The 12,529-nt window shown below is 45.4% G+C and overlaps 6 protein-coding genes across 6 annotated transcripts; 3 read left to right on the top strand and 3 right to left on the bottom strand.

Annotated features, from left to right (window-relative positions):
- Positions 1–135: 135 nt before the first annotated feature.
- On the bottom strand, positions 136–2,672 carry GGI43DRAFT_57326 (uncharacterized protein). Its single transcript, XM_083210041.1, has 6 exons — positions 2,418–2,672; positions 2,097–2,348; positions 1,939–2,027; positions 1,770–1,865; positions 1,378–1,706; positions 136–1,288 (listed from the first exon to the last, which is right to left on the bottom strand). The coding sequence occupies exons 1-6, from the start codon at positions 2,492–2,494 to the stop codon at positions 653–655; spliced, it is 1,479 nt and encodes a 492-aa protein (XP_083060212.1). The 5' UTR covers positions 2,495–2,672; the 3' UTR covers positions 136–652.
- A 315-nt stretch (positions 2,673–2,987) lies between these two features.
- Positions 2,988–3,861, top strand: GGI43DRAFT_406331 (uncharacterized protein). The gene is made up of 2 exons (XM_083206136.1): positions 2,988–3,224; positions 3,297–3,861. The coding sequence occupies exons 1-2, from the start codon at positions 3,121–3,123 to the stop codon at positions 3,559–3,561; spliced, it is 369 nt and encodes a 122-aa protein (XP_083060211.1). The 5' UTR covers positions 2,988–3,120; the 3' UTR covers positions 3,562–3,861.
- A 3,081-nt stretch (positions 3,862–6,942) lies between these two features.
- GGI43DRAFT_57081 (uncharacterized protein) lies at positions 6,943–8,170 on the bottom strand. The gene is made up of 3 exons (XM_083210035.1): positions 8,086–8,170; positions 7,755–8,017; positions 6,943–7,673 (listed from the first exon to the last, which is right to left on the bottom strand). Exons 2-3 carry the CDS (start codon positions 7,766–7,768, stop codon positions 6,959–6,961), a joined length of 729 nt encoding a protein of 242 aa, XP_083060210.1. The 5' UTR covers positions 7,769–8,017; positions 8,086–8,170; the 3' UTR covers positions 6,943–6,958.
- Positions 8,171–9,435, top strand: GGI43DRAFT_57083 (putative Haloalkane dehalogenase). The gene has a single exon (XM_083210036.1). The coding sequence runs from the start codon at positions 8,505–8,507 to the stop codon at positions 9,414–9,416; it is 912 nt and encodes a 303-aa protein (XP_083060209.1). The 5' UTR covers positions 8,171–8,504; the 3' UTR covers positions 9,417–9,435.
- Positions 9,436–10,492: 1,057 nt separating this feature from the next.
- On the top strand, positions 10,493–11,152 carry GGI43DRAFT_384281 (uncharacterized protein; the record flags this gene model as incomplete). The annotated part of the gene is made up of 1 exon (XM_083203496.1): positions 10,493–11,152. One exon carries the CDS (start codon positions 10,493–10,495, stop codon positions 11,150–11,152), a length of 660 nt encoding a protein of 219 aa, XP_083060208.1.
- A 110-nt stretch (positions 11,153–11,262) lies between these two features.
- On the bottom strand, positions 11,263–12,054 carry GGI43DRAFT_57076 (uncharacterized protein). The gene has a single exon (XM_083210034.1). It carries the CDS (start codon positions 11,781–11,783, stop codon positions 11,373–11,375), a length of 411 nt encoding a protein of 136 aa, XP_083060207.1. The 5' UTR covers positions 11,784–12,054; the 3' UTR covers positions 11,263–11,372.
- Positions 12,055–12,529: the final 475 nt, after the last annotated feature.

Here is a 12,529-nt window from a genome sequence, read left to right as displayed (position 1 = left end):
GCCTAGCTGGGACCCTATTTGATTACATTTTCTCTCTTTTATCAGCTCTTCTTGGCTGCAATATCCTAAATTCCGCTAAAACCAAAACTAGAAACGAGCCTTTGATCACGGAACGGCTCGTTAAAGGCTCTTCTGCGCGTGCGGGGTAGGGTGGGTTTTAGACAAGAGGCTAGCTAGTCAGGGATTTGCTTGTTAATTCGTGGGAGCTCGGTTGGTTTAATGGAGAACTGGATTGGGAAATGTGACCAAAGAGACTCATAAATGGCCTGATGTGACTGTTGCAGTGAACTGCGCCGTGACGAAGCTAAGCCTGCGGTCCGGAAGCGGCGGCGATTGCATCAACACCATTAGAAATATTGATCTGTTGGTCGTTGGCAACTTGACATGTTGGAGAAAGTGTCAGCATTGTTCATTTTCAGACAGATTTCATTTCCAAAAAAATATGAGTAGCATCAAATGCTGATCATCCTATAAGCTTTGTCTCAAAACAAATAGCCAAAAAATCCTATGTCCGCCCAGTATCCAAAAAACATTAGTATAAGATAATATATATATGTGTGTGTAATCGTCAAAAAGACAACTGCTCCCATAATCCCAGGCTTGCTTCATACAGCATAAAAAATAATAATCATAAAAAGTAACACGCATCGCTCTACTCCTTTTGTGAGCCTGCCGACTCGCTCGGGTCGACAGCTTTGTCGTGGACTTGCTCGTGGACTTGCTCGTGGTGCTCTCCGACCACTTCTTCAAACGCCTCGGGTATCACGACACCCTCCTCTTGTCCGTATCGCGTGTCTGTCGTGTATAAGGTGATGGCGACCATGGTGAGACACAATCCCACAATCATCATGCCAAAGTACGCACCCGCCTCTCGGATAAACTGCACGCTGTGGGTGTCGATTCCAAAGGCTGTTGCTGTACCGAATGCCTGAAAGCCCTTGAAGTAACCGCTGTAGCGTGCCAAAACGTGCGGTTCGTTGGAAAAGGTGCTGTAGGTCCAGTGGTGGAAATTCTGGAAGATGGGATAGCAGGCTCCGAAGAAGATGTAGATGACGAAAGGTCCGGCAAACTTTGCTGTGTCGGTCCAGTCAACTGCTCTGGGCGTCAGGTTGCGGTTGATGTCGTTGACGGAGAGGAACGAAACCATGGCGATCCAGGTTCCTCCAATGATGACGGCGACGAAAGCTCCGGCAACATAGGCTCGCTGTCGACGCGAGCCAAAGACTTTGGCATCGCAGATCCATGCAATGGCGAGGGCTCCCAGAACTTGGAAGATCCAGTAGCAGAACTATTATTAATGTTAGAATTGAAACACAGCGATATAAAACAAGAAAAATAGAAGAATTAATGGCAAACGTAGAGAGCAATTTGACTTACGTTGGCAAGGGATCGTGTTCTGGCATTAAAGTACCACGCGTTGAATGCTCCCGTCAATGACAAGTACATCTCGCTGCTGTAGATGGACAGTGTGATGAGCGCCATCTTGGGTTCCAGGAGGGTCAAGCCAAGTGCCTTGAGCTCTTGATACCACGGAAGAGGTGTAAACGAGGCGATTGGGCGGCCGTCATTACGTCGGATCTTTGACGGGTCCAAAAGCAAACCAGCAATCAACAGACCGGCACATTCGAGGCAGATGAAGGTGGTGTAGACGGATGAAGGCACTCCAGAGACGGAAGTGTTGTTGACGGTAACTCCCAGGACAATGGCTGTGTGAAAACATTTCCGTTAGTAATCATTTACTCGAAAAATATATAGAGAAAGAAACATACCCGCTCCGACAATCGAACCCGAGGCATTAAGAACCCATGATGTCGCAATGTATTTTCCCTTTTCGGCCTCGGTAGGATAGCATGTGGTGATGTAACCTATAAATCACTTCGGTATTAGCAAACTACGCTCAAAACTCTTGATTATATAGATGGTTAGTTATTGACATACCTTGAGTAGACCAGAGAAGACCAGCAGAGAGACCCAGCCAAGTACCGCCAAACAGAACAAACCAGCTGCCTTGGCCCTTGTCAATCCACCTATGCGAATTCCAATATTAGTCCCAACATTCATTGTGAAGGAAGAATTAAACGTTGAGATAGACATACCATAATGATCCTGCGTACATCGGGTATCCCGTAGCACCAATCATCAGTGCCCATCGCGGTCCAATCTTGTTGATGATACTACCACCCAGAATACCCGACGCGCCGAATAAGCAGTAGAGGATGACGTTGGCTTGGTTGACGATGCCAATCAGCTGCGGCTGCTTGCCTCCTGCGCCGAGGCCCGTGATGGCGAGATATGTGCCGGGATTGCAGAATAGGACGAATCCCATGATGATGGTCTGAACGTATGGCCTAAGAGATATAGGGGGTTAGCAGAATGATTCCTAGGCAGCAGGCGTTGAGGTGCTGGTTCAAACGCACGAGTTGTATCGCCATGTGGACAGACGCTGGTGTTGCGGCTGCGCTTCCGCAACAGCAACCTCCTTTGAGGTGTCCATGGCTGGTTGGAATGCAATAGACAGAGCAGATACAGAGATTCAGGCTCCGATGGTGTTGATGCCAATTCAATCAACCCTATCCAAGCAGTGAAGAGATAAGGAGATAAGGAAAAGGAAGAAGAGGCAATGGAGAGGAAGCTCAAATAGAGCGGGCCACCCTTATGATAAATGATTCTTTTGAGGCTCTCTCTTGTCTGTTTCCAATACTTCGTATTGTGCCCGCCACTCTTCCAAGAACGCGAACCTCAGCAAGGCACCCAGGAAAGACACCACTAAAGATGAAAAGACCAGTCAGTTTTCGCCAATGGCGGCCGCGGGTTGATGCAAACTCACCCTCCCTGTCTGGTTCTTCTCCATCTTCTACCCTCCTAGAAAAAACACTAGCGTTAAACTCTTCTTGGGAGGGTCAAGCGTATCTTTATCCCTGAAAGGGGCGATGGGAAAAAAGAAGAAGCGAAAAGGAACAGGGGTTTGGCTTCTCACGTTTCTTCTGCCTGTCTCTACTTAGCTTGTGACTTCTGACAGGGCAAAGAAAACGTGCTAAAATTGCGCGGGCTGGCGGCGAGCTGCAGGTCTTTCTTGGTGGGCGGCGGGGAATTACCGATTCGTCCAGTGGGCCGACATGGATGGGCTTCGTTTTTCGGTATGTTGGCTGTTGGTTGATGGCTTTTGGCAGTATCGGCATGTCGAAACAGGTTGAAATGCCGGCAAGTCAGGTGGATGATAAGACGTAAGTGACAGGCTACTTACCGGGGACTTGGTACAACCTGGTTGCTGATGTATCATCGTCGCTTTTCCGCAGCCATCGTCAATTCTCAGCTGCGAAGCATTCTGTGCGTCTACCAAATCCACCAAACGACACTGTACTTTCTACCTCTACCAAGGTGCGGTGCGACTTTTTAGGTAATGGCAAAGAAGCCGGCCCTTGTTTCACAGAAAAATGGACTGGCTGCAGGTACTGGAGATTGAATGCGACGCTATGCGCAAATCAGAGTATCGGTGACGACGCACTGTTCTGCTTCCAGGGTCTCCAAAAGGGTGATTTCTTACAAGCACGATATCCCTAGCCTAGGCCATGGGGCGTTTCCAAGGATTTATGCTTGCCCAGCCTATGGTCGCATATACTGGAGACAATGCGAGAGTCCTGAACAGGCAAAAGCACAGACTCAGCTGGAGACGTTACAGCAGCTGAGGAGGGAAAAAGAAAGAGCCCTCGTTTATTTTTCTTGTTTCTGTCCATCAGCTCTGCTTCACCGTCTCTTTACTTAATATGACTGCTACCTCGCTTGGTGGCGTACTGTACGTGTACGACTCGTATGATGGCTGGCAATGGCGCACCACAGCAGGCATCGCATGTTGGATCCCTTCACAGAAGCCCTGTCGAAAATACAAACCGCTGCCCGCTCTTTCAGCCCGCCCGGCGTCCGCTTGAGTCAGGGCGTGGACAGCTGAGCCCAGAGCTGAGCATCGAGCAAGCCCAGCTATCACTTATCACATCTGTGCTGTCAACAGTCATGTCAGCGTCCACTAGCATCAAACAAGCTTTAATAACTGCAATACTGCCCATTGATGACCTATCTCTTGGTATAACAGCCAGGAAGCCCTCGCTAAGCACGAATTCCCCTCGTGTCGGCTAACTTCTCTAATCGCTGCCGTCCCATGACCATCTTCCTACGGCACGAGCACTATTCTGTTATCTCGTCAACTGTAAGCGAAAGCTGCCCACCCACAACGCCTCGCTAATCTGAAATTATCATCGCCATTGTGTGGTATTTCTCAGCTGAAAAGAATAGAGAAAGCAATGCAGCACCTCATTTACTATTGTCCTTAAGACAAAATCTCACTCATGGCTCAATACAGCCCTACATATGCTTGCTTCAATGGGCGTTCGTTTAAAAGCAATGCCACTCGTAGCTTGTCTCTCAGGAGAATGAATCAGCGATGCTACCAACAGCCAAATCACGCCTTCACCCAATTGCGGAACTGCTCCGAGCTGGAATGTCAACACAACCCTCAACTCTACAAGGTTCTCACCATCATTCGCGTAGTTCCACTCGCCAAATTGTATTGTAACGGTCCTGTTGGTCCATCGTAGTGGATTCATATCCAACACAAGACCCATTAAAGGACTCAAGGTTTTGCATAAACGTGCGCTGTTCGCCCAATGAGAAAATTCCCCGTCCCCATCCTCTTGGTTCCTGAGGCCTTGGTACGGTGTTCCCCTATAACATAGTCAAGGGCGCCTTTGTCAATCTCAAGATTATTGATGGAAATGTCTTCGAAAAGAGCCACCTGGTCACCTTTAGCGACTCGTGACCTCGAATTAGCTTTCCAAAGTATCCAGTAACGCTGTCGGGGAACTGATTGTGCAAATTGGCCTTCTGTAAGGCTGTAAAACAACTCTTTTTGGGCATAATATGTCAATGATTTGGCTGATTACAATTGGATCCGCTTGGCTCTTTCAGCACAACTCTGGGTTGCCTGTCAATTCGTTGACGTTAAATTGCTGAAGTACATTCCGCCCACATGATTGTATTCCCACAATTGCCACAAACGTCAATAGTAGTGGCGAAAGGTCAGTATTTTAGAAAAAGCCTTCGAGACCCAGGCCTAGTTGACAACACCAGCGTCGAGATAGCTGGATAGCTGGGGCTGCCTTTGGAAGTGGTTTGATTGGACCCAGGTCGATATGGTTTTACTAAAGTACGGGAGAGAATTGTGTGCTGTTTTCGATTAGAGTCTTGCAGCCCACTAGAAGAAGGACGAAGTCGTAAAGCTCAAAGCCTTTGTAGGGTGGCTAGAAGATGCTACCCCCTAGTTCACGCTCTACTCAAGTTGATCAAAGTGATCGGACAAACAAACGAGGCCCGAGGGCTGTAAATTGATGCAAAGTCGTTCTGAAACGACAAGGGGATTCTTCCTACACAGTCTCGTTAACAATCTTCAACTGACCTTTACCTATCGTCACTATAAATCACAAATATATAAAGTCTGCTCTCCTGAGAGATGAAGTTGCGTTTACATTAATTGAGCCACATTTGGCGTCAGCAGCGTGTGCAGCCAATATATATGTACTTCAAGTGATAAATAGAACACATTTCAATGCACTAAAGCCCATTGTAGAAACGTTACAGCGAGAGCAGCGCTGTAGAATTCTTGCTGTATCGGAGCAGTTAACAGTGCACCCAATTCAATATCCTACCAGGTTTGTTTTGTGACGTATGTGTCAACCAAAATATTCTCCATGTTTATACAATAAAATATTTCCTCTATTTCATCTTCTTATTCCCATTTCATTTACATTGCAAGCGAAATGGTTCAAAATTCTTTCCATCTGTACGGTAGTCCCACCCCGATAGCCGAGCAACTAGGCAGCATTTTCTCTTTCGCCCTCTATGTTTTAAGGTTGGAACGAAATTTGAGATTAGCAATCGACATAGTTCCATCCAAGAATGGCGATATTTTGTCATTGATTATAAATGCTTAGCAGAATGAGATAATGGATATTACAATTCCACAATCATTCGATAGTCACTTGCCCAATATACCACGAGAGTAATTTTTGCTCTAACTCTGCTTCTACCCTATTAGGAAGACTCAAAAGGGAGCGCAGGGCCAAAATACTATTATTAACATGGGCTCAATTCTTGCGAGGTTAATAAGTAGCTCTACTTTTCTCTATAATCTCAGAGCTTTAACTGACAAAGATTGATATCTCAGTCTGTCTCATAGCCATATAAAACCGTCTCTAGCACGGGCGTTTAACTTTGTTTTAAGAAAAATACATTCGTCAGTCAACCAAAGGCCGAATTTTGACTAGATTTCTTTTTGTCTAGCGTCTTATGTGTATAAAAGCGGATAAAAGAGTACCTTGGGTTAAGTAAATATTGCCCTTCCCTTCATAAACGGCTTCTACAACAACTCACGCCTTCAATAGTGTCAGTACGAGCCTAATCATTCACCTGCTGATATCTACTTATTTTGCGTATAACCTTGCGTTTCATTACGAATAATTGCAGCTTGAAAAAAATATATAAAGACTTCAATGGGTTTCAGATCGAGTTTCGCGTCCAATTACCGCACAAGAGAGGCATCATATGCTGCTGAACTCTTGGCAATGCCATAAGAAGTTCTTGGTCGAGATATAATGTTGAATTGTAATCTAAAATGTTCAATAATCGGCTTGTTAATAATACAAATCGGTATGAATATTAATCGTATTAGTCAGTGATCTACCGGCGTATTCTTGCCGAACCCACTCTTAAGCGGTTGCGTGAGAATGTTAAGTCTAGTACAATACATAATTGCTTTCTGGAGATTCTACTACGCCCCGTGGAATTATTACAATCATTATATCTGCTATATCAAATAAGCTATTATGTAGTATTTAAACCAGCTTTGTATTATATAGCAAGCGCTGCTCTGCATTCAGATTCCAACGTCGCAACGCTACAATGTCTCGGTCTAGGAATGGTTGGGTTCCACCTTGATGAAGTTCAAAATAAAAGGAGAAAAAAATGATTTACCTGGGACAGTTACATTTACCACTCGTAGAGTTGGGTAAACGTACTTCCCGGAGACAGCATGGTTGTAGCACGTATGCCACGCCGGAGGTCCTTGCTTCATTACATCGACGCTATATTGCATGCGTCGCAGCCGATATTCAGTATCAAAATCGAACTTCTGGACTTTTGTGTGTGTTGCGTATCCGTCAGGATGAATAACCTCTAATGTTTTCCATTTCTCGCCGTTCTCGGGCGTCGATCTATCTGCCTCACGGATCTGAATATCCGATGATTGAAGATAGAACGGAAAGTTAAAGTAATTCCAAAATGCATAGCCGATAAAATAGATGAGATTATGGACATCCCACTTGGATTCATATGTATGTGAGTCGAATGCAGCTCTGGGGTTCTCTCGAACGTCCAGCGGATCTTGAGAACCAATCTTGGCAACTTCAGTGCGCTCTGGTGACCATGATCCGTAGTAGGGCCCAAACTTCTCAATGGTGACTTTTTGTGCTTTTGTATCGACTATAATTTTGACATCATAGGGCCCAGGATGTCCCTTGTTCGCCAGCGCCGGCCCTGAGAACTCAAACTCTACAGCGAGCGACTGGATCGAATCCCAGTATTCTATGCCGCCATGAGCGTCAAAAACGCTTTGTAAAAGATCAGAGCTGAGGGAAAATTAGCAGGCAACTCATTTGTAAAGTATTTTTCCTAAGAGGCAAAAGAGGGGAGCAACATTGCGGTAGTACCTGTTAGAAGACATTGCATAGAATGGTCGGCGATGATAGAACTTATGGTTGCCGCGCCACGAGCGATGTCCGGGCTTCGCGCAGCTATTTAATTGATTTGCTTTCCAGACTGGGAAATTGTTACGGAGCTATTTCTCGCAAGCGTTAAATCGATTAATCATCTTCAAGGACTATGTACAAAGGATTCAGCATTAATATATGTTGACAATTTCGCTGCATTTTAGTATTACTGAACCTGAAGCACAAGTGTGTATACATTGGGGCTATTGAGAACCAAGATCAGTAAACAACCACTATATGTGGATCGGGGCAAAGAATAGCTTGACATCACCATTAGGACGAATAGTCATTGAGACCGGAAGAAATACTTAAATAGGCATTTTGTATAGGATACGCGGGATGGATCGTCGGAGATAGTACTCGGTAGTTTGGAATCAGCAAACGTAGGTACTTATAATCGAGCAGAATTCTTAGCTTGAGCGTCTATTTACAGCTATCTTGCTGTATAGGATTAGTCGATCGGGGGAGGTGGCTGGCGATTGAAGATCCCAACGTTGATATACTTGTCTCAACCGCGGCTTGATTACTGACGCTCTTATTCGTGAACCGCTTGGTATATATACGAGGCAGCATTTCCTACCCACTTCCTACGAGATCCCCAAAAGCAACCCAAGACTAGAAAAGTCGCTTGATCGAATTCCCCTCATAAGTTTAATTTGAATCTTTATCTTCCTTTTTTCCATCTTTGCAATGTCGACTGATAGAGGTCTCGAAATTTCAGCTGCCTTCCCTTATGAGAAGAAGAAGGTGGAAATTTTAGGAAACAAAATAGCCTATGTCGACGTCGGCACTTCTTCTGAGTCCACTGTCGTCTTCTTGCATGGCAACCCAACATCTTCATATCTTTGGCGCAACATCTTTCCACATGTAGCGAAGAAGAGCCGGTGTATCATACCCGACCTCATCGGCTTTGGAGATTCCGACAAGGTTCCTGGGCTGGAGTACAGAATCCGCGACCACCAGCGCTATATCGATGCCTTTCTCGACGTTGTATTGCCAACAGAGCGCATTACTCTCGTCATCCACGACTGGGGGTCTGCTCTCGGCTTTGACTGGGCTAGCCGTCACGAAGATCGCATCGCAGGTCTCGCATTTATGGAATGGATTCCAGCTCTTGGTGGTGGCTGGGAGGCTCGTTCCCCTGAATTTAGAGCGACCTTTCAAGACCTTCGCACTCCCGAGCTTGGTCGAAAGATGATAATCGAGGACAATTTCTTTGTCGAAACTATCCTGCCCAGAGCTGTCTTTCGAAGCCTGACGGAAGAGGAGATGACTGAGTATCGTCGACCATTTCTTATTCCTGCCGATCGTGAGCCTACTTGGAGATTTCCCAATGAGATCCCAATTGATGGACATCCAAAGGATGTATGGGACAAGGTACATGCGTACACAAAGTGGCTTCTGGAATCAGACTTGCCAAAACTGTTTTTCTGGGTGAAACCTGGAGCCATCGTCAGAGAGGAACATTTCAAGACATTGAGTGAGAAGATGAGGAATGTGAAGACTGTCTATCTCGGGCCGGGAAGCCATTTTGTGCAAGAAGATTATCCTCATAGCATTGGACAAGAAGTTGCGGAGTGGATGGCAGAATTGAAGCTTTAATGTCAGCACAGGCTTAGACAGAAATAATTAGATATCTGGGTAGGAGGTGAATAGACTCTTCAGCATCTGTATGCTGGTTATAGAAGGCTGACCGCCTAATTTACTGCCGCCAAGTGCGATAACCTCAAATCTCCAAAGTTCAATAAACACAAACAGCTTCACTTCATCATCCATTGCGTCGCAAATTCAATCGCACAATATCTGAAACGGTAGTGAAAGGGAAATTCTTCTCTATTGAAAATTACTTGCTCACCTTTGACGTTAACTTTTAGAGACGTTCATGGCCAGCGCGGCTGTACATCGAAAGCCAGCAATAGAGAAATCCAGAGAGAACGATTTATTTACGAAGAATGACCTACACTTCCATCATTTCGAAAGCTGTTTATAACAACAATTGACAATAAATACGATTTTATTAATCACCAAATTCGATGTTTCTCTTATTCTCTACCGGCATATAAATTAGCGACAGCCGCTCGGAGCTCCGATCTGATCCAAAATCGGGAACTCCACTAGCCTAGCATCGAGACACCATAAGACGGGGTCGGAACTGGCAGTCCAACGGCAGAGAAATCTGATCAAATCCGTGTCCAAATTATCAAATAGAATGAATCAAAAGCAAGAAAAGAGCGGGAATGGACTCTAATAATGATTACTGACTACACGACTCAGCTCATAGAACTTTTAGGTCAGGTATAAAAAAAACGACAGTTGGTTGATGTCCTACAAAACTGCAAGTATTCGGAATTCGGGGTTCGGATTGGGCGGCGGCACATACCATTCAGAAGCTCTGATGTCAACAGCTCACCTATATATAGAAGCTCCTTCTTCCTTACACAGTTTGTTTCTACGCAGATATCCCAAAGAGCAAATTTAATCCGACAAGCTTCGCCATCACAACTAAAATTACATGAGCAACTAAACAAGATAATTTCTTTATACCCGCCAATAGCCTCTGATCCAACATGCCAGCCTGGGATCCATCACGCCTCTCTGCAATAGCACTTTCGTATATACGCCAACACCCAATTCTTTTTACATCTGCTGTTGCTATCGTTCCTCTAGCAGCTCTAGCCATGCCTTCATATCGTGGTTACATCGATCTCGGCCCAGGTGGTCTCCCACATAATGCCTTTGGCTGGCTTCTTCAAGAAGCTCTGCGCCCACTCAGTCTGAGCAGCACTATCGATCTGGGCGTCTTTCAAAAATCTGGAGTTTGCGCTCCTTACGAACCACATGGAAACACGCAATTTCTCCAAGAATCGCTCGCCCAACGCAGAGGCGATCGGCCAGTCATCCCAAATTACGTTGCGCCTCAGAGGCAGACTACAGAAAAAGGCGATGCTACTCTAGTCACCCGGATGAATAACCATTTGAAAGATTTAGCTAGCCGCCACCCAGAGAATCTGGCAGTGAAGGCATCTGGCTTGGAGGCCAAAGAAAATCCTGCATTATTTTTGACTGGCAGCCCGCTACCCAAATATCTGGAGAAAAGTACAAAGGGCGAAATTGTTCACGTACATGGAGAAGCAAGTTCTCACATGGTTCTCAGCCTAACTGACGCGAAGGAAGCAATGGCAAAGGGATGGGCCGAGTTTCATCCGCTAAGTGGCGTGATGGGGCGGATTCCATTGCCGTATGTCATGATATATGCGCCGCGGGATGAGGAGGAGTTTGGGCAATGGACAAGATTTGTGGACGCAGCTGTGGCATTTACTTCTGCGGGTCAACAGTAACTGTCCCTGGAATAGAATGCACAGAAATACGTACTTACGACCTGTCACAATTGGACTCTTACAGTTAGCCGAAATCACAATAACACTGCGGGAAGCTGACTATACTCTTATAATATTACTTGTTCATAATGCCTCAGGCCAAGTTGGTGCCAATGCGTGAAGACAACACATGGCTGTTGCTATTCCTTTAGCTATTCCCAATTCCTCCTCTCTTGTCTATTTAAGAAGATCCACCGCAGTTTTCTGGATCCACGCACAGTTGCAAGACAATATCCGCAGCGGTATTTATTTCATGACATCCCACAGTTGTTATAATAGTGTTGATCGGACCGCATTGATCTTGGCCATCAGCTGCAGGGCTACGAACAATCAACTGATTCCCGTTTTCGAACAACGATGCAGGAGGAGACAACCACAGGCGGTACGTCCCATCGGCCTGCTCCCCGCCTTCTATCTGGTCAAGGGGGTAGATTGGGCAGTTATTTGGGCCGAGGCTGCCTTCGGATGGACCGAGATTTATACCTTGAGAAAAAGAGCAGTCGGGTCCCAGGTAGACTGAGATTTCTTCCTGGCTTTTGACTCCAGTCATTACTGAGGCGAGAACAAGCAGAATGGTTCTTAAGTTTGCCATTGTATGGTGTAACTGTGAATGCGCTTATGAAAGAGAACAATGCTTGGAAGTGATGGACTGCCTTTCTATATTGAAAGTGTCAAACGCAGACTGGTGGCTGTCTGCTTCATAAATCGGCAGAAAGTCAGTTTATATATTCGCACGACTTCATGTTGTTACTTAGACTGTTAAACTGCTTAGTTATACTGCAGATTATTCCTTATATAATTACTAGTTTGAGATATCTGCAATTGCCTATTTTGGAAGCTGGTAATCCCTCAAAGACAAGCACTGAATCCCACCACTTAAAAGTTTATGTTTGGGTCTCCTCTTTACGTTATTATTTTGCTTTTTTTTACATGTAAGTACAGACGTCTCGGCTCTTGGTTGCTACCTCGGCATACAGGGCAGTTAGATTATATCACCACGACTCAATATGGTGCAGCTTATATAGAAATTTAGCCATTTGTCTCCAACCAACCAGCTTACATTCAGGTCTTTAGACGGAAGGTAAACAAGTGACACTTCTTTGTCTTTTAGCTGGATGAATCGAGATTTCAAAAAGAGTCTGTTAAGTAAATGCCTTGTCTGCTTTGCTTTTAGCTAACTTGAATAAATCTTGCCTAGCGGAGTTTATCTCAGCCCCTTACTTCATTTATCCACGATATAAGAGAATTATTATTTGTCTGTTTTTATATGCCGGTTTGTCCTAGTGGAAAAAAATAAATCTACATTTACGCTGCCTCTGGGCTCCAGTAGCAGCCCTA

The sequence above is a fragment of the Trichoderma evansii genome (genome assembly GCF_050947405.1).
Source record: "Trichoderma evansii strain SZMC 28006 chromosome Unknown GGI43scaffold_11, whole genome shotgun sequence".
Classification (NCBI taxonomy): Eukaryota; Fungi; Ascomycota; class Sordariomycetes; order Hypocreales; family Hypocreaceae; genus Trichoderma; species Trichoderma evansii.
Note: the sequence above shows the minus strand (reverse complement) of the source record. Positions and strands in the feature narration are given on the sequence as shown.

Coding starts and splice junctions, on each gene's coding strand:
- GGI43DRAFT_406331 (XM_083206136.1), top strand. CDS start 3,121: ATGGGCTTCGTTTTTCGGTATGTTGGCTGTTGGTTGATGGCTTTTGGC. Junction 3,225..3,296: donor AGTCAGGTGGATGATAAGAC/GTAAGTGACAGG, acceptor GCTTTTCCGCAG/CCATCGTCAATTCTCAGCTG.
- GGI43DRAFT_57076 (XM_083210034.1), bottom strand. CDS start 11,783: ATGGCAAACTTAAGAACCATTCTGCTTGTTCTCGCCTCAGTAATGACT.
- GGI43DRAFT_57326 (XM_083210041.1), bottom strand. CDS start 2,494: ATGGACACCTCAAAGGAGGTTGCTGTTGCGGAAGCGCAGCCGCAACAC. Junction 2,028..2,096: donor ATGTACGCAGGATCATTATG/GTATGTCTATCT, acceptor GAATTCGCATAG/GTGGATTGACAAGGGCCAAG. Junction 1,707..1,769: donor GGGTTCGATTGTCGGAGCGG/GTATGTTTCTTT, acceptor GTTTTCACACAG/CCATTGTCCTGGGAGTTACC.
- GGI43DRAFT_57083 (XM_083210036.1), top strand. CDS start 8,505: ATGTCGACTGATAGAGGTCTCGAAATTTCAGCTGCCTTCCCTTATGAG.